The 20,533-nt window shown below is 39.2% G+C and overlaps 1 protein-coding gene across 7 annotated transcripts in view; it reads left to right on the forward strand.

The window, feature by feature from the left end:
• Window positions 1–12,981, forward strand: part of LOC148873269 (protein FAR1-RELATED SEQUENCE 12-like) — a 44,281-nt gene extending 31,300 nt beyond the window's left edge. For 6 of the 7 annotated variants that reach the window (XR_016099442.1, XR_016099438.1, XR_016099441.1 and 3 more), the window contains one exon: window positions 12,198–12,981. Coding sequence is in view for 3 of the 7 variants with exons in the window: in XM_088945820.1 (XP_088801946.1) it covers window positions 12,198–12,389 (192 nt within the window). In the remaining 4 variants the exon portion in view is untranslated. The remainder of the gene's footprint in view (window positions 1–12,197) is intronic. The other variant, XR_016099437.1, reaches the window with a different exon arrangement.
• The last annotated feature ends 7,552 nt before the right edge of the window (window positions 12,982–20,533 follow it).

The following is a 20,533-nucleotide window of genomic DNA, read 5'->3' on the forward strand; positions in this document are numbered from 1 at the left end:
TTCAGCGGTTCAATTGCTTGGGTCAGTGGTTTTTTGACCATTTCAATGGTTTTCCTTAATTCAAGGCTGAAACGAAACTGGTGAGCTGGCCAGTTTCCGGCCTAACAGTTCTACCATTGGGTCAACGACAGTTGTAAAACCTTGGTCTGACTAATTTAGTGAAGTTGTAAAGCAATTTGGGATGAAGCAGTGTCAAGGTAATCAGTCTGAGTTGTGAACTTGATAGAAGCAAAGAAGATTTTACTGGTGGTGTATGTTGATGGCATGGTAATTACTAGTGGTGTTGTTTGTTACAATTCAGGTCTGCCTTAGAGTTCGGCCTGACTGAGTTCAGTTATGTAGAAGAAGAAAAGGTGATAAAGAAAGAGAGAGAGAGAGAGAAAGAGAGAAGAGAGAATTCTGGTTCGAACTGACAGAGTCAACTTGACTTCTCCCAGTCGGCCAGTAAGTATTTACATTATTATTAAAACATGACTGAAAAGACCTATGTGCCCTTACTTAAGTTAAGAGCACATGTTCCAATACAACATTACATCTCCCAGTCGGCCAGTGTTACATATGTAGTCCACTCCTCCCTGACTCAAGCCTTTTGTAAATAAGTCAGCCCACTGATTTCCTGTATTAACATGTGTAGTGTCTAGCTCTCCATTCAGCACCTTCTCCCTCACAAAGTGACAGTCAACCTCAATGTGCTTGGTTCTTTCATGAAACACTGGATTAGAGGAGATATGAACTGCAACCTGGTTATCACAATAGAGCTTCATTGGAGTGTTAATGTTGTACCCTACTTCTTGTAGAAGGTTCCTTAGCCACACTAATTCACAAGCGGTGTGCACCATAGCCCTATATTCTGCTTCTGCACTGCTTCTTGCCACAACCGTTTGCTTCTTATTTTTCCATGTCACTAGGTTACCTCCCAGAAACGTGCAATAGCCTGTAGTAGACCGCCTATCAGACATAGAACCGGCCCAATCAGCATAAGAATACCCTTCTATTTCAAGTTTTCCCCCACTCTTGTATATCAGACTGCGACCCGGAGCCCCTTTTAGATACTTCACAATTCTCATAACCGCATTCCAATGAGGAATCAGAGGTTTTTGCATAAACTGACTTACCACACTAACTGCAAATGAGATGTCTGGTCTGGTAATGGTTAGGTAGTTCAATTTGCCCACAAGTCGTCGGTATCTGCCAGGGTCTTCAAACACTTCACCCATATCACTACTTAGCTTGGTATTTGTGTCCATGGGTGTTTCAGCTAGTTTGGCACCCAACAAGCTTGTTTCTTCCAACAAATCAAGCACATACTTCCTCTGGCACAAGTTAATCCCATACTTGGATCTCGCTACCTCTATCCCCAAGAAGTATTTCAGTTTACCCAGATCCTTTGTCTGAAAGTGATCTTGCAAATAAGTCTTCAGTCTGTCAATACCAATGTTATCATTCCCAGTAATAACAATATCATCTACATACACCACCAACAGTATTTTTCCTCCCTGAGAGTCATGACTAAATACAGAATGGTCAACTTTGCACAGTTTCATACCAAACCTCTTTACCACCTCACTGAACCTACCAAACCATGCTCGAGGAGACTGTTTAAGCCCATATATAGCCTTCCTTAGTCTGCACACCTTACCATCCTCCCCCTGAGCAACAAACCCTGGAGGTTGCTCCATGTAGACCTCCTCGAGTAAGTCACCATGCAAAATGGAATTCTTGATATCAAGCTGATATAGTGGCCACTCATACATGGCTGCAAGAGAGATCACAACACGAACTGACCCTATCTTAGCAACCGGTGAGAAGGTCTCTGTGTAGTCAATGCCATAGGTTTGAGAGTACCCTTTTACAACTAATCGCACTTTCAGGCGTTCAACATTACCATCAGGCAGATACTTAACCGTATAAACCCATTTACAACCAACAGCTTGCTTCCCAGGAGGAAGAGCAGTGAGGTCCCAAGTATGATTATGATGAAGGGCTGAGAGTTCTTCTAAGGCACGACACCACCCTGGAGAGGCAAGGGCTTCCTGGACATCTTTAGGAACAATAACTGATGATAACAAGGTAACAAACTGGCGATGGGAAGAGGAAAGGTGAGTAAGAGAAACATAATTAGAAATGGGATGAAGGGTGCAAGTACGTTTACCTTTCCGCAAAGCAATGGGTAGATCAATCTCAAATGCTAAGTGCGGGTCTGGTGCCGGTTCCGTCGATGGAGATGTAGCCGGAGGAGTAGTAGCTGGTGCACGTGGGCGTTGTGTATACACATGACGGATAGGTGGGCATTCAACAGGTGGTGGCATCGGAGGCAAGGATTTGGTCATGACTGGAACAAAGGGAGGACGATCGACAACGGGAAGTGGAAGAGGAGGTGATTGTAATCTGAAGAGCTATACTCGAAGTAGCAAGGAGGAGAAGAGAACCACAAAACTGAAGAGAATGTCGAACTGTTCTATCCAGTCGACCAGTCCTTTATTTATAGATGAATATGGTACAAAGTACAAGAAATTATTGGGATGCCCCTGATTAGTGATGGGACACCCAGATGACTTAAATCATTAAACAGGATTAGACCCAGGCCCATTAACACAAGCCTAGTTACAAGATAAGTTAAACATAAGAATGGGCTAATAAGAACTCTTATCAGCCGAACATCACTCTAACATTCTAACACTCCCCCTCAAGCTAAGCATGAATATTAATCATGTTTAGCTTGCCAAGTATGTCCCTGAACTTCGTTGATGCCAGCCCTTTAGTTAATACATCTGCAATCTGCATCTCTGATGGAGTATAAGGCACACAAAGTTCTCCTAAAATAATTCTCTCTCTGACAAAGTGTCGATCAATTTCAATATGTTTTGTCCTGTCATGCTGCACAGGATTGTTGGTAATGTTGATAGCAGCTTTATTATCACAATACAGCTTGAGAGGACCCTCGGTCTTGATACCAAGCTCATTAAGGAGAGTCCTGAGCCATAAGAGTTCAGCAACCCCGTGTGCCATAGCCCGGTATTCTGCTTCTGCACTTGATCTAGCCACAACATTCTGCTTCTTACTACGCCATGTGACTAGGTTTCCTCCCAAGAATGTACAGTAACCTGAGGTTGATTTTCTGTCTCCAACGGACCCAGCCCAATCAGCATCAGTGTAGGCTTCAATTTCAAGTCTGCTATTTTTTCTGAATAGAATTCCTTTCCCTGGGCAAGTTTTCAAGTATCTGAGGATTCTTTCCACTGCTCTCATATGAGGGGCCTTTGGTGAGTGCATGAATTGACTGACAACATGCACTGCATAGGCAATATCTGGCCGAGTAAGGGATAAGTATATCAGTTTTCCTACCAACTTTTGGTACCTTTCCTTATCACAGTATTCCTCACCCATTGATTCTTGTAATCCATGGCTTGGTTCTATTGAAGTGTCTGTTGGCCTGCACCCCATCATGCCTGTTTCTTCTAGGAGATCTAGCACATACTTTCTTTGACATATGTAGATTCCTTCTCTTGATCTAGCAACTTCAATTCCAAGAAAGTATCTCAGATTTCCCAGGTCTTTGATCTCAAATTCTGAAGCTAAGAACTCCTTCAGCCTCTTCATCTCTTTCACATCATTTCTAGTAATCACCATATCATCCACATACACAATGAGTGTTGTAAGTTTGTCATCCTGTCTCCTTGTAAACAATGTATGATCTGCACTGCTCTGAGTGTACCCTACTTTCTTCATGGCCAAACAAAGTCTCTCAAACCATGCCCGGGGAGATTGCTTCAAACCATATAATGCTTTCCTTAGTTTACATACCTTCTTTCCAACATCATATCCAGGTGGGGGTTCCATGAATACCTCTTCATGAAGATCACCATTTAGGAAGGCATTCTTCACATCCAGCTGATGAAGTTCCCAAGAGAATTTTGCTGCTAGTGACAGTAGAACCCTGATTGTGTTGAGCTTTGCTACTGGGGCAAAGGTTTCCTTGTAGTAAATTCCTTCCTTTTGTGTAAATCCCTTTGCCACAAGTCTGGCCTTGTACCTCTCAATTGACCCATCTTCCCTGTGCTTTACTGTGAATACCCACTTGCACCCAACAGTGCCTTTCCCTTCTGGTAGGTCCACCAATTCCCATGTCCTTGCTTTCATTAGGGCTTTCATCTCCTCATTCATGGCTTCTTTCCACCTCGGATCAGATGCCGCCTCTGAATACCTGGAAGGGACACATACAGAGGAAAGGGCAGACACAAAGGAATGATAGGCAAGGGATAAGTGTGAGTAAGAAACATAATCGGATATGGGATGCCGAGTGGTACAAGAACGAACAGGCTTACGGAGAGCAATAGGAAGATCCAAATCTGAATTGAGTGAATCAGAATTACCTTGGATTGCAGAGACAGATTGATCTGAGTTCAACTGGTTGCAATCATGAGGTTGAGGGGCCTTCTTCCTTCTACTGTATGTAAGTATCTCTTTTTCTTGTTTACTGGAACCTTCAGGAGCATCGGCCGAATCTAGAGAAGCAACTAGCACAGTGGAAGTCTCACTAGGTTGACCCGGAATGTTACAGCTAGTAGTAGTGGAAGGTGATGAAATGGGAACAAAAAAGAAGGGAGAATGAAAATCCTCTTCCAACCCACTACTCTCCCCCTGAAGAGGATTCTGAGAAGACTGGAAATAGGGTTGAGACTCAAAAAAGACTACATCCCTAGTGACATTTTTTCTTGGAGACAGGATCATAACACTTATACCCCTTCTGCGTAGGAGAGTACCCCAAAAATATTCCCTTTGTAGCCTTAGGATCCAGCTTGGTCTTCTTTGGATCTTTCACATGTATGAAGCATGTACAACCAAAAACCCGCGGGGGAAGAGGAAATTCTAGAAGAGTGGGACACAAAACAGAGAAAGGGGTCTTCATACCCAGTACCTTAGATGGCATCCGATTTATCAGGTAAGATGCAGTAAGAACAACTTGAGACCAATATTGCTTGGGCACATTGTGCTGGAAAAGAAGGGCTCGAGCTGTCTCCAATAGATGCCTGTTCTTGCGCTCAGCAACCCCATTTTGTTGAGGGGTGTAAGCACATGATGATTGATGTAACATGCCTGCATCTTCCATGAATGAGTTCAGAGATCTTTCAAAGTATTCAGCTGCATTGTCTGAACTGAATTGCTTGATCTTTTTATCAAATTGTGTTTCAACCATCTTGCAAAACATCATAGTTATCCGGGGAACTTCTTCACGTCCTTTCAACAGATAAATCCAAGTGCACTGAGAATAATGGTCAATAAAACTGATAAACGGAAGCCATCAATGGAAACAATGGGTGAAGGACCCCAAACATCATAATGAACCAAATCAAAAGGGGCTTGAATTTCATTACTAGAAATTGGATACATTGATCTACATTGTTTTGACATTTGACACACATCACAAATTAAACTCTGACTCAGAATGCCCTTACATAATTCGGGAAACAACATTGCTAAGGAAGAAAAAGACAAATGACCTAGCCTAGCATGCCACAAGTGCAGCCTAGCTATTGACTCCACACTTTCCGGACTAGTAGTAGAAGTTTGCAAGGCTGAGCTGACATCTTCATCAAAATAGTAGAGGCCCCCATACTCATGACCACTCCCAATCGTCCTCCTCGTCAATCTGTCTTGGAAGACACAATGAGAAGGAAAGAAAGTTATACTACAGTTCAAGTTTTTTGTAAGCTTTGAAACAGACAACAGATTTGAGGTAAGACTAGGAACATGTAGGACTGATTTAAGAGAGAGATCCTTGCTTAGGTCAACCACCCCCTTTCCAGAGATGGTGGAGAGGGACCCATCAGCTACTCTCATCTTATCCTGGCCAGACAATAGATGATATGTGGAGAATAAGGAGGACATATGTGTCATATGGTCAGTGGCTCCTGAATCAATCACCCAAGAGGTAGAATTAATGGAACTAGATGCACTAAATGCAGAGGTTGTACCTGATTTGGCAAGAGAGGTGGAAGCTAAAGAATTGTTCTTCAGACGGGCTAATGCCCGGCTGAGAACCTCTACCTCACTAGCTGTGAAGCCCAAAGTACTTGGTCCAGAGGAGTCGGCAGCCTGCCTTGCGGTGGAAGATGACACTGTCTGAATACTCTGTGAGTTGTCACTACTGTTGTTGGTGGCAAGATTCCCACTTGCTGTGTGGCCCTTGTGTTGCCTTTTGTCCTTTCTCAGAGCAGCTGGCTTCAGATGAGGGTACAGGACCCAACATTTCTCCTTTGTGTGTTTCTCACCACCACAATGTGTACACTTGAGGGACTTCTTGTCTGAAAATCTATTCCCCTTAGTGGAGACTAAGGCTGAATGTTCTCCAGGTAGTTCTGTTGACTGTGTCTGGAAGTCAACTTGCATCTCCTTTCTCCTTACTTCTTCATTCCTCACCAGGTAGTAGACATGGTGAAGCTCAGGTAATTCATCTCTCCCTAGAATTTGTGACCTTATACCTTCATATACAAGGTCAAGACCCGCCAGAAACTTGAAGGCTCTGCCCTCCTCAATCTGCTTATCATGCCTCCCCTTATCATTAGCATTTTCCCAATCCAAGATCAAATGGTGGTCAAGCTCTTCCCAGAGGCCTTTACAGTGTTGCAAAGTAGGTTGCCACGGACATGTCTCCTTGCCTTAGGGCTGCAATGTCTTGGTTCAGCCTGTAGATTCTAGCATTGTTCTTTTTCTGGCCATATGTCTTAGATACTTTCTCCCAAATTTTAGCAGCTGTGGGGAAGTGATGAACAGTTATGGCCACCCTAGGAGTCATAGAGGCCAGCAACCAAGACATGACTATGGCATTTTCCTTGCGCCACACGGTGTATTCAGGACTGCCAATTTCTGGTTGTTTCTTGTCTCCATCCAAATAGCCTGTGAGGTCACGAGAGGTAATGAACAGCATTGCTGAGACAAACCACTCTTTGAAGTTATACTCATCTAGCAGCACACTTGTAATCTGCAAGCTGTGCAGATTAGGGTTTTCCAGGTTTGAGGACCTTGTAACAGGTCTGTTATCTCTAGAGGAAACTTCACCGGATAGTGAGGACATCTTGACTTTAGTCCAAGAGTTGTTCACAGTACTATAGGTGATTCTGTTAAGGACTGGCCAAATTGGTCACTGTGTTCACAGTACGGGTACAGTAGCAAGTAGAGGTCTGTAACTGAACCAGTTCACAGTGTTGGTAAAAATTTAAGGCTGCAACTGTGTGGTGCAAAAGTTGCCGCAGTTCTGGTAAAAGGTAAAGGTCTGTAACTGAACCAATTCAGTCCAAGAGTAGGGTTGATAACCGACCTGAAGAAAGTTTGTAACTGAAGTTGTCGCAGTTCTGTAAGAGTCTTGCTGATGCACCAAGACTGCAACTGTAGAAGCTGATGCACCGAAACTGCAACTGAAGTTGAAGGAGCTAAGTCTTTACCACTTGTTCTGATGCACCAAGACTGCAACTGAAGTTGAAGGAGCTAAGTCTTTACCACTTGTTCTGCACAAGTCTTGCTGGAGCACGAAGCTGCAACTGTAGAGGAAGTTCTCCCCCTCTCGGCCAGTGCTAGGACTGCTGAATCAGCCCTCAACCAAGTCTGTCCTATACAGACCTCTCTTAGTAGCCCAATAGCTACTACTTGCTGGTGTAATCTAGTAGGACATCTACTTCTGGGTCTTACTTCCCTTGAGTCTTACAACCAAGAGAAACCCTAGGTTCGAACTTGCTTTACTCTCTTACACTCCTAGGTCTTCACTGCAGCAACCCAGAAAAGGAAGAGAGAAGATGAAAGGACAGCAAGAGAAAAGAGTGCGCCTGCTGAAACCAGGAAGGAGCTAATGCTCTGATACCATGTAATCTGAAGAGCTATACTCGAAGTAGCAAGGAGGAGAAGAGAACCACAAAATTGAAGAGCTAATGCCGTGTTGGTCCAGGTATTCTTGAAATGATGAGGATAAATATTTGCGGCCATTATCAGATCGAAAAACTTTGGTATGGGTACCAAATTGGTTACGAATCTCAGCATAAAATTTTTGAAAAATGGTAAACAATTCACTTCTTTCTTTCATTAAATAGAGCCACATCATCCTTGAAAAATCATCCACAAAAATGACAAAATATCTGTATCCATTATATGACATCGCTTTATAAGGACCCCAAACATCTGAATGAACTAAAGAAAAAGGACTCGACACACGGTTATCAACCCTAGAACTAAAGGGAACACGATGGTGTTTCCCAAACTGACACGACTCACAATCCAAAACAGAAAGCTGACTCAAGGACTGAACCAAGAACTTCAAGACTTTTAGCAACGGATGACCAAATCGACAGTGCCACTGGAGAGGAGAAAGAGATGATTGGAGAGCTGTTGAAGTTCTACCACCACCACCGTCAAGATAATACAGTCCACCTTCTTCATGCCCTCCACCAATCTTCATCACTGTCTTGAGATCCTGAAAGACACATAGAAGGATAAAAGGTAATGGAGCAGTTAAGTGATTTGGTCAGCTTACTAACAGACATAAGGTTAAAAGGCAATTTAGGAACATACAGAACTGATGAGAGGGATACAGGATCTAGGTCAACATTACCAACACCACAAATTGAGGATGTGGAACCATTAGCAAGGTGGACAGATTGTGATGTTGAGCAATGAGATAAGGAGGAAAACACACTTGGAGTTCCAGTCATGTGATCGGAGGCTCCAGAGTCAATGATCCAAGGATTGGGTGTAGATGGCAAACAAGCCATACCTGAGTGAGCAAAAGTCGCCGTGTTCTGCTGTGATTGGATAAACCTCTCATATTCATCACGGGAAACACTCACCATCTCCTTCATGGGACCATCTGTGGATGTAGGAGGCAACTGGTTGGAAGAATGATTCTCCTGTCTAAAGCTGGAACTTGAGTCACCAATCGCGGCATGATTGGCCCAGGTTGAGGGAGGACCATGTAGATCATAACAATAGTTGATTGTATGTCCATCCATACCACAATGAGTGCACTTCCTCGGGCCTGAGCTACGACATCTACCACGGGCTCCCCCTGAATCTCTGCTCCCAGTATGACCACCACCACGATTATGAGTAGACCCACCATTGCCACTTCGGCCATATGCAGAACCACTACCACCACCACGGCCAGACTGAGCTCCCCGAGCTCCACCTCTACCACCACGGCCTCTCGATGCAGCAAAGGCAGATCTATCTGAGATATTAGAGTTCTCAGTAGATTCGATAGAAATCCTCCGAAGTCGAGCAAATACCTCTTCTAGGGACGGAAGAACTAATCCCCCTAATATCTGAGCCCGTACTGGTTCATATTCAGACTTTAGTCCCACCAAAAAATCTAGTCACAACGTGTGTTCCTCATGTTGGCATAGTACTCCTCAAGACTCTGATTGCCCTGTTGCAGATTAAAGTACTCTTGATAAAGCTAATAAATTCTGGTTGTATTGTCCTGCCCCGAATACAATTTCTTCGCATGGTCCCACACATCTTTGGCAGTATCAAGGAACATGAAGTTCACACTAATCTTGGGTTCCATACTGTTCTACAACCATGTGATGATCTGAGCATCCTCTTGCTCCCAGTCTTCATACTCGTGAGAGTCAGAGGAGGGTTTCTCCTCTTTGATGTGTTTTACCTTCTTCTTTGCCTTCAGAAAGACTTCAACGGATTTAGCCCACGGCTCATAATTCTCTCCATTTAACTTAATGGAGGTCATCTGAACATTCAGGTAGTCTGTAGGCACCATCACACTAGGTTTATAATCATTATTGTCTCCCATTATGTTATCACCAATTCTGCACACTTGCTGAATTCTATTATCACTGAGATTTGCACACTACACACCACTAGGTCACACCTGTCACACTGATTGCAGCACTAATTGTTGCTGGAATGTGTGATCTTTACACCACAAACCCTAGATCACACCTGTCATACTGATTTCAGCACTTGTTGTTTGCTGAAAAGTGTGCTCACACCACAAACCCTACTCCTACAACTACCTGAAATCTCACCACTATATGATCATATCTCTTCCTTCAAAAAGCACAAAGAAACCAGCATAAACCCCAGCTCTTACTGGCCGAAACCCTAGCATATGGTCCGAAACACACCTCCTATTTAATCCATAACAGATATCATGTACTGAAATCTCTTACCTTATTGCTGAAGTAACACCCATACGAGTAGGAGAGCAGTCCACACACAACAGCCGCTTCACACACAACCACCACACACAACAGCCACTGCCCACACAGTTCGGCCCTCTATTCTTCCTCTACTAGGAGAGGGCGATCTCAGAAATCACAACCACCGACCACATACGACCTGACTGGAGGCATAGAGACCCCCAAGGGAAGAGGGGGATCACTCCTTTTCAGCCTTTTCCCTTATCTCCAATCGAACACAGAAAAAAAAGAGGAAAACCTTAGATAGGGTGCACAGAGAATGAACCCTAGGCAAGCAGAAATCTAGGCAGATTTAACCTAGCTCTGATACCATGTTACAATTCAGGTCTGCCTTAGAGTTCGGCCTGACTGAGTTCAGTTATGTAGAAGAAGAAAAGGTGATAAAGAAAGAGAGAGAGAGAGAGAGAGAGAGAGAGAGAGAGAGAGAAAGAGAAAGAGAGAATTCTAGTTCGAACTAACAGAATCAACTTGACTTCTCCCGGTCGGCCAGGAAGTATTTATATTATTATTAAAACATGACTGAAAAGACCTATGTGCCCTTACTTAAGTTAAGAGCACATGTTCCAACACAACATTACAGATCATCAACATCAATCAAGGTATAAAGACAGAAATACCCCTATGCTAACATTGTTCAATGCACAGAAAAAACAGTTTTTTTTCAAGAACAGTTTCAATGTCAAGACCTTGGAAATTGAGGTATTTTTTAGGCATTGAATGGCGAGATTGAGACATGGCATCCAATTATGTCAAGAGGAAATATATATTGATATGCTAGAAGGGTTATTTTCTGAAGCTCCCCTTCCTTACTTTTTGGAGCATACCTCTAGAAACCCCCTTGTTAGACACTATACCCCCTGTCAAGTCAACGCTAGTGACCATGACAGAAGTGGTCCAGAATCTCCAGATGTGCCATTTTTTTTCAAATTTTTTAAGGACAAAATTAACCTTGACAAGCAATCTACCCTATTAATTAATTTTATATGACAAAAATACCCTTAGTTTATCTCTCCTCTGTTCTTGTACAGTTTCATCTGTCATTAGAAGTATTATTGTCTATTGAAAGGAAAAAAGAAATTATTAGTTTGGAGGGACCTGGAAGAAAAGTTCAAGACACTCAATTATAGAAAATTCGTTAGTTAGCCCCTGGGCAGCCAGCTCCTAGAATAGATTAGCCCTTCCAAATACTCCTTTCCTCCCTTTTCTATTATGTTTATTGAAGTTGATCAATTAAGAAAGGAATCAGTTGATACTCTGTAATTTTGTAGAATATGATATAGCTTTGGTTTCAGTTGTTAATCTGTAATTTTTTGTTGACCTCTTTTCCCTTATTCCATGATTCAACCTGCCTTTGACAATTAATCAGGACACGGGTCCCTTCTTTTATAGAATCTGCAGAAGCATAAAACACTTGTAATTTGGACAAAACAATGAACTCATCCCTTGAATTTTTAGACTAAATATGGTTTTCCTAATTCTTGCAGAGTATCCCTGTTCCTTGATAATAGTTATGCCATATTATATTGATGCTAGTTCCTATTTATTTATTTCATGGGGGCACTTTGGTTTATTTATTTATTTTTTTTTTTGTGGTAGATATATTCAATGTTTACCTGGTATTCTTCGAAGCCTCAATATTTGTTGTCTGGTTAACATGTTTTTCATTCTATTATTCTCTAAGGTTGAGTTTAGATTGGTGGGATCAAAGTGGAAACTTGCAACAGAATGAAAGAAAAATTAATGGATTTCAGAATGACTAGCCCCATTACAGAATAAAAAATGCACTACGTTGGCAAAAGACATGGAGAAAAAAACAGTCCACTGTTCTCCAGATCCCACCAGTCTTTGGAACCACTGTATTTATGTTTCTTTTTCTATCCTAATTTCCATTTCCACCTCAATCCCAACACCACTTTATCCTTTAGGAATGCATTATATATAAAATATGTTCTCGTATCATAAGAAACTAAACATGCATACTTCATATTGCAGGATGAGAAGGATAAGAAGATACAGGACCTATCCAATGAGCTGCAGCATGAGAGACAACGATCTGCATACATTCAAGAGCAACTACATATGATTTTGAAATATCTTGAGGAGCATGCAGAATACATATCAATAAGAGTTGAGGACATTGTTAACAATATGAAAGAAATTGAGTATTCTGGCAAGAGCTTTTAAACCACACATAAAGATTTACTACAGCCATTCCCATCTGCTGCACAGGTTAGCTATGCAGGTTCTTGACCCTTCAAATTGGATTCATGCAAATTCAGTGGGTAGATTGCATCTTGAGAACTGGCTTTGCAGTCAAGCTGGGAAAGCTTTACAAAGGTCCTTTGGTGTTGATGATGATAGTATTTGCGGAAATCTACAGACAGGGATTTGCACTGTCCATGTAGAAATACCCATACATGAAGACTGCAGGGAATGACTACTTGATGGGCCTCAATTTGGGTGATCTCGAGTATAACTTGTCCATATTACCACTGACTCAGTTACATGTAATTTAGGTGTTGTAATTGGACCACCACCCAAAGGAATGCTATAGGTTGGATATTGTGCCAAGTTCATCTGCTTCATTTCAACCAGAGGATACTCTTCTAGGTGAGGACAACCCAATTGTAGAGAATAGTTATTCTTGTGTGATTATGTTTTTATTCCATTAATCAGAGGTAATTATGTCTTTCCATATTGTATTATAAACACACATGTATACAATATAAGGAGCTACGTTCTACATCTAATGGCAAAATATACTGTTTTTTTCTAATTTTTAGTGACTCACCTCTCTATGTTCTTATAGATATGCTGTTGATTAAGTGGCAGTTTTTGCAAGTTTCTCTCATCTCGAGTTTGATTCCTTGGTGTGCGGTCGTCATGTATATCCTAAGTCCCCTCTGACTCTTCCAACGATACTTGAGGAGCTAAGAGTGAGATTGAATATATTCCTAAATTTGGTGGAGTTTGACGATACCGTTTTTATGGACTGGGTTCAGTTTTTCGAAGATCTACATTGGTGGAAAAGGAAGCATGGGTAAAATAGAAGAAACCAAAATACAAATGATATTAAGAATGAGAATTGAATAGCCCAGAAAAAGGAATGAGAAGTGGGAACCAAAAAATGTTGACAATGATGTTGTAGTTTGTTAAATTCAAGGTAGACTTACATAAGTTGGATACCCTTGTTCCTCGACGTTGCTTCTCAAATTTGAATCTGGTATTGGGAAGATATTCACTAAAGAACATTGCAAGAATCTACCAATGCTGACAGATATTGAGCTTGGCATGGAATGAAGTAGGAAATCAAGAATCTACCAACAATGCTGCTCATATTGATTCCCGAGATCAAGTAGTTTTTTTGAATTCTAAAATCTGAGATCCTTGGTAAAGGATAAGTCTCACGTACTGATGTAAGGTATTCTCTAGAGTGAAGCATGGTCAATCGTGAAGCTTTCAAAGAATTCTACGAATGCTACGAGACAGTTGGCTGTTTGATAACGACTGTAGTTGCTCAACTGAAAGACTTATTTCTGTCCTTTTAGTTGTTAAAATAATTAAATAATAAAACTTTATAGTGGTCTACTGAACTTCAGTTCAGCCATTATAAGGAACCCACAACCTCCTTTAAAAAGCCTAGACATTACATAAAATTGTTTCGAGTTGCATGGCTTTCCCGTCATATTCAAAAGGGAGCAAATAGCGTCAAAAATCTAACATTACTTGCTAAGGTGAGTCTGATGTTTCTAAACTTGAGTTCCAGATGCCTATCACCCAAAAGCTGATTGATTTGTATTAGCTGATACGTATCGTATTGGGAGCATTTTGATATGTCCCTCCAGAAGATGTATTAGGGTTTTGACCTGTTTGGGGGTAGAGGAACCTTAAGCCTCCCCTCCTGAACCGAATTTGAAAAAAGTAGTATCGATACTGTCCGATATGCCCCAGAGTATCGGGTGTATGCTTATCCCCCCCTTATGGGCCCAGCAATACTTCATTTATGTTTTGGGGTACTTCTTATAACAATTTCCTGGCTCCGCCCCTGGAGCCAACCTTACCTGCTTATTAATCATCAACTTGCAAAGCTCCCGAACACCGAAAACTGCCAGTTTCTATTCTCAGCTTATATCTTACTTGTTAATTAGTATGGTATCATTGTTTTGATGCAGTTGTAATCTTCTTTGAGTTCGGCACCATAAAAGCTACCCCGATGCTTGTAGAGATAGTTTTATCTTGAATTGAATACAACATTTTGCCTTCAGGCGCATATCTTTGTTCTTCTCTCTCTTGTTGGTCTTGTTTAGAGCCATAGAGAAGAGACTAAGATCGCTTCCTTAGGCTGTGTTTGGTTTGAAGAAATAGGTAGGGAAAGAAAGGAAAAGATGAAGAAACATTTACAAAACTTGTATAAGTTTTCCTACCTTTGCCTTCCTTTCCCTACCTTTTCCTTCAAACCAAACATAACCTAAAGGTTGCAAAGCCAAGATGATAGTGTCTGCTTCAGTTTACCATTACTGCAACATAGCATTCCTATTGTCGCCGATTATACTCTACGAGATTCACTCAATTAGAGATTACCGGCCACACCATCTAATATCAGAGTTACAATGGCTAATGGATGTGGAGGGGCACACTACTAAAGAAAGTTTTGTTCGAGATATGCAGATGAATGCCCCTAGATGTAGGACTTAGAGGAACACATAACCCAACTTTGATAAATGACTTGACCGGATTTCGGTTCAGGCCCAAGGGCTCATTAACTTAGCCCTTGGGTGCTGAGGCAGGAAAGCTTCTAGGAGCACTCATTTGTCTCCTCTTCCTTCTCTCCCTTTATTGATTCAGCATGGAAGAAGAAAAGGAAGAAGCCTCGGTGTTTAGCCCAGTGAGAAATACGTCACCATCACTGGAATGATGATATGTCAATAAGGCCTGTTCACTTTTCAGTAAGTTACTAATCCGAGTAAATGCAGTTACCTAGGTAAGTTTTTCTTGGGAAACATTTATCTGGGCAAGCGATTTACCCATATTCTTTTATTTCTCATGTGAATAAGGCAATTGCCATTTTAGCCATTAAAATCTATTATTAAAAGGGACATTTTTGTCCCATTCAAGTGTTGGCAACTTTCCTCCTAAGTGGAAAAGTTATTTACTCACCTAGGAAATGGGTATCACTTACCCGGATAAGTAATATCTAGGAAAATAAACTTTCTCTGTTCCCCACATAAATCTGAAAAAAGAACATGAGTTCCCCCCTCTCAAAATCCAAAAAAAAAAAAGAACGCCCCGTAAGGGCAAGATTATCAAATTCAAAAATTATACACCCAAAAGATGAAGAGAGAGTTCTCAAGCTATGAGGCCAACCTCTTGCACAATGGGATAGTCTATACCAGAATCACGGCTAGTAGGGCAAACATAAGACTTAGACTGGGGAAGCCATAAAAGAAAAGATGAAGAGAGAGTTCCTTCATATTATCATCAGCCTCTTCATATTATAACTACAGTCGTTATGAGAGGGAGCCAAGGGAGTAGACGAGTACACATTCAAGTTTCAGTCATTACTGGCTTAGACGAGTTTGGAAGAGCCCAAGATCACAATGACTTGGTATATTAAGGGACTGAAACCTACCCTGAGGCAACAATTGTTGGTGGCCTCACACATCTACTTTATATCTGATGCTCAACAAGTGGCATGAAGGGTGTAAAAGTTATGGTCCCAACAGCTTCTTAAGCCCATTGCACCCCCAACCTCACAAACCACCAAGCTTGTGACCGCAACCGCCTATGTAAGGAGTAGCATCCAAGGTTTAAAATTTCGATACGATATGTCCGACGTATTATATCGTATCTTTGAAAAATAGATATAGGATACAGATGGAAATTAGACGTTTTGTCTTTTTTTTATCCGTATCAGACCCGTATCGGAGGCGTATCGGGGGTGTATGGAGGCGTACCAGTAGCGTTTCGACGAAAAAGATATGACAAAAAACTAAAAAATAAATAAAGGGGAAAAGAAAGTTTTTTTTTCCTTGAAATATGCCTTCTTTCATCACCCCCCCCCCCCCAAATGACTCTAAAACTCCAAACCTCTTTCCTAAATGTTAGATTTGCAAAAAATTGCAAGAAACAAGTGTGAATAGTTAATTTTTTTGAAAATTTTTCAAATTTTGAAAAATATGAAAAAAATAGGTAATTTTTTTCAATTTTTTATAATATCTTGTGATTTCTTTTTTTCTTGAATGTTTAAACTTATGTTGATATACATTTATTACAATCAAATATCAATTTTTTTTTTTTTGTGTTATTGATAAATTTATGGAAATTTCATGAAGATATTTGGGGAAAATATAAATTAATAAAAATTTTGAAAATGTAATTTTTCTCTACCTATAAAGACTAAATATGTTTTAGATCTATGGATTAATCTATTATATCCATAGAATAATTGAAATTTCTTCTTTAGTATTTTTTTTATTTCTTATACTTTTAGAATAAAAAAATAATAATAATTAATTATATTTTATTATTTGATCACAACAATTGAATATATTATAATTCTATCGATGATCATTCATATCCACAGACCAATTGAAATTTCTTATTTAATAATTATTTTTTTTAAATAAAAAATAAATAATTAATTAATTATATTTTATCATTTGATCAAAATGGTTGAACATATTATAATTCTATGGATGATATATCATATCCACAAAGCAATTGAAATTTCTTCTTTAATAACTATTTTTTGAATATATTATATAATGTTTATTTATTTTTATAATTTTTGAAAATAAATAATAAATAATAATTGATTATATTTTCATTTAGAAGTTGTGCCTACACATGTTTTATGATTGGATAGGAGAATTGAGTTTTTTCCATCCCATAAAGCATTAAAACTTAAGAATTATAATTTATAAATTATAGTTAAGCATGAGATTTTTAATGAATTTATAATTACCTACAATATATTTCTTCATAAAACCATTAAATTATATTAATTTAATATATATACACCTCATTGAGGTCTTATATTTAGTGTTATTGATGTATTTTTATAATTTATTAAATTATTTATAGTGTTTCCAAGCGTATCTATGTGTAACTTAGTTTTTCTCCGATACACATGTGTATCCAAGGCGTATCCCGATACGTCTCTTAAAATTGTCTTTTCGATACACTTGGAGTTTCCGATACTTTGAACCTTGGTAGCATCTTTGTGGAAGTCTTTAGGTTATGTTTGGTTTGAAGGAAAAGGTAGGAAAACCTATACAAGTTTTGTAAAGGTTTCCCTACCTTTCCCTTCTTTTCCCTACTTTTTCCTTCAAACCAAACACAGCCTTAGCGAGAGCAAACTCGCAAAAGACTACTAGCACAAATAGGCCTTTGTTAAGAAAATGTTTGGTTCTATTTACAGACTCGTTAAATTATTCTATAATTCCACTTCACGCCTCCTCTTCTTTCCCAAATGATTGAACCAAAGTAGTGGCAGCTCCTCTCTCTCTCTCTCTCTCTCTCTCTCTCTCGGAGTTAATTTCAATTCCATTTAGGGGCGAGTTCTCTTTGTTTGCTGACCTGGCAAAGTAGGGAAGAAGAAGAATTATGTTTGTTAATGATAAAAATAAAATACAAAATTTAAAACTAATACTAAAATGAAACAATTTTCCTATCTTGTTGGTAGTTTTTTTTTTTTTTGGCTAGAAACCTCGTTGGTAGGTCAATAATCCAACACTTTTGGTCAAATGCTTGAACACATGATGTTATAATTAAATAATATATATTTAAAAATTAATAGAGCACAAAAAATGAAAAGGGAAAGAATTTTGTAAAATACATTTGGGCAATATATATATATATATATATAATGATGGAAACGGAATACAAAATTTAAAGTCAACCCAAAATCAAAAGAAATTTTCTATCCAAGTGGTGGATCAAGGATTCAACCATCTAGGTTAGATGGGTCAACCTGAGATGTCATGGTTGCAATAATAAAAAATTAAATAAATAAAAATATAAAAAGTAACACAAATATATAAAAGTTTGGAGAGAATAACGGTTCAACCCAGGGTCAGAATTTGTAGCCCCAAAGTACATTTGTGAAAGGTGTCAGCTTGGAATTGATGCCAATTCACGGGTGGGTATGCGTGCATAGAGTGAATTTTTTACCTTTTGAATGTTTATAGCTCTACCGTGGAAATCAGAAATTTGCATTGGGCCTTACTGTACTTCTCCGAAAAGTTTGTAAAAGTTTTGGGTACATCTTGAATATATACTCATCATATTAAAAATCTGTGTGATGAATAAGAATTATTTTTTTTTTAATGATGAAAAATAGAATAACAGTTAGGAATAAATAGAATCAATGTTTAACGTGTGACTCTAATGATTCAATTAAATAGTTGAATTAGCTTGTTCAACAACATAGTGACTAAGTAAAAGGTTTTATGTAGGCAAGTAATTTGGTGATAAGTGGACCCAAAATTATGGTAAGGTGAGTAGTTGACCAATCCAACCAATTGATTTGGCCATAGGATAAAAAATTGCTGAAAAAACAATGTTCCAAAAATCAATTAGAATTGTATTTCTCGCCTAGTCTAATAAGTGAATTTGAGACTCATAAATTAAATAATATGTATATAGAAAACTTAATAAATTTATAGAAATTTTGAACATGTTTTTAATATTATATATTCATCATATTAAACAAAAACATATATAAAAAATGAGAATTATTATTATGAATGTGAAAATGGCTAAAAATATTAAACAAAAAGAATCAATCTCTTATCAAATATCAATGTCTTATTAACCTGGTCAAATATGTCAACAATTCAACCAATAAGGTCATCTAGTTATTAACCAAATCATTGGTTTGGATCAAAACATAAATTTGTGTAATTGACAAGTTAATCAATTAGATTGTTTGGTTCAACCATAACTATTGCCTATCATGTCAGGCTCCCTGGATATGGGTACAATATGCCTGATCATATTGTATGTAATGTATTGACATTTGAACCTTGGGCTCATTTTGGAAAAAGTACAAATGCAAATATGTACAGCCTAAATACATACAAAATATATGGTTTTGCACTCTATATATTTGCATTTCTATTCTTTCCAAACTCAGCCTTGGTATCAAAATTATAACATTAAATCTAAGGTTGAAACAAGGTTCTAAATATCGATACGGGCCGATAGCATATCGGCCTATGTTGGTGTTTTTTTTTTATGTTGTACTTATTTATTTTTGAAATCGATTCAGAGGGGCCGGTTTAAGGCCCAATTAACATCTAAAACAATGGCTGACCCAATACAACCCCTGTAGGGACATGTCGGAAAGCCACCAGCACAATATATATCGATCAATACGAACCAATACATGTCAATACTTTGAACCTTGACCACAAGTTGGAAACATTAATATAAACTACAAATAAGAAGATTTAAAATTAAATGTTTAGGTTGAAAGGTAACTAAAGAAGACTTTTTGTTTTGATGAAAACCACTTCCTAGAAATTTGACAAGACTTTTTCATGGAGACTTTTGAGCTTTTGTTGTTACTCGTATAGAGTAATTATGTTCCTTTTTGGTGGATGAATCTTTGTTATAATGTGTTTCTTGTTGGGAGGGTTTGAAATAGTGAGAGAGAGGTGTAAATCTTTGTTATAATGTGTTTCTTGTTGCTTGGGTTTTGGGACAAGGCAAAGGTGTAAATTGAGTCGTGCCACCTGTGGTCTAGAACAAATTTGGACATGCCTGACATGACGGTCCTTGGACCGTGTCAGGTTTGGCACGGTCATGTGGGCCATGCTGGGCCTGGGGTTTTAGGTCCACGGACAAGCCAACACGGCACGATCGAGCGGGCAACACATCCCATATATATATATATATAATATTAATAAAATAAGCAATTGTTTTCAATGTTATTATACTAATTTATTTAATTATTGTGTATATAAGCAATTGTATACATCAAAATTCATATAAAATTAAAATTTTAAGTTTTTTTCAATTTTTTTAAATAAATATATTTGGCCCGATCCACGATTCGGCCTGGCCCAAGACTTGGCCTACAGACCAATCCGGCCTACGACACGATATGAACCTGTACGGGCTTGGGCCATGGGTCATGTCGGGCCAACCCCCCAAATTATCCTAAGGGAGGGTAGCAGAGCTTGAGACGGCCCACACTTTGCATGAGCCACCCGCAGACCATGCTGTGCCAGTCCGTTTTACACCTTTAGGGCAAGACGGGTTATGTCCTTGTAAAGTTGAATTTTCCATTTGATAATGGGTAATTAAATTTTAGATTGACTGCC

The sequence above is a fragment of the Nelumbo lutea genome, chromosome 1, assembly GCF_056320005.1.
Source record: "Nelumbo lutea isolate HS-2025 chromosome 1, American lotus-T2T, whole genome shotgun sequence".
Taxonomy (NCBI): domain Eukaryota; kingdom Viridiplantae; phylum Streptophyta; class Magnoliopsida; order Proteales; family Nelumbonaceae; genus Nelumbo; species Nelumbo lutea.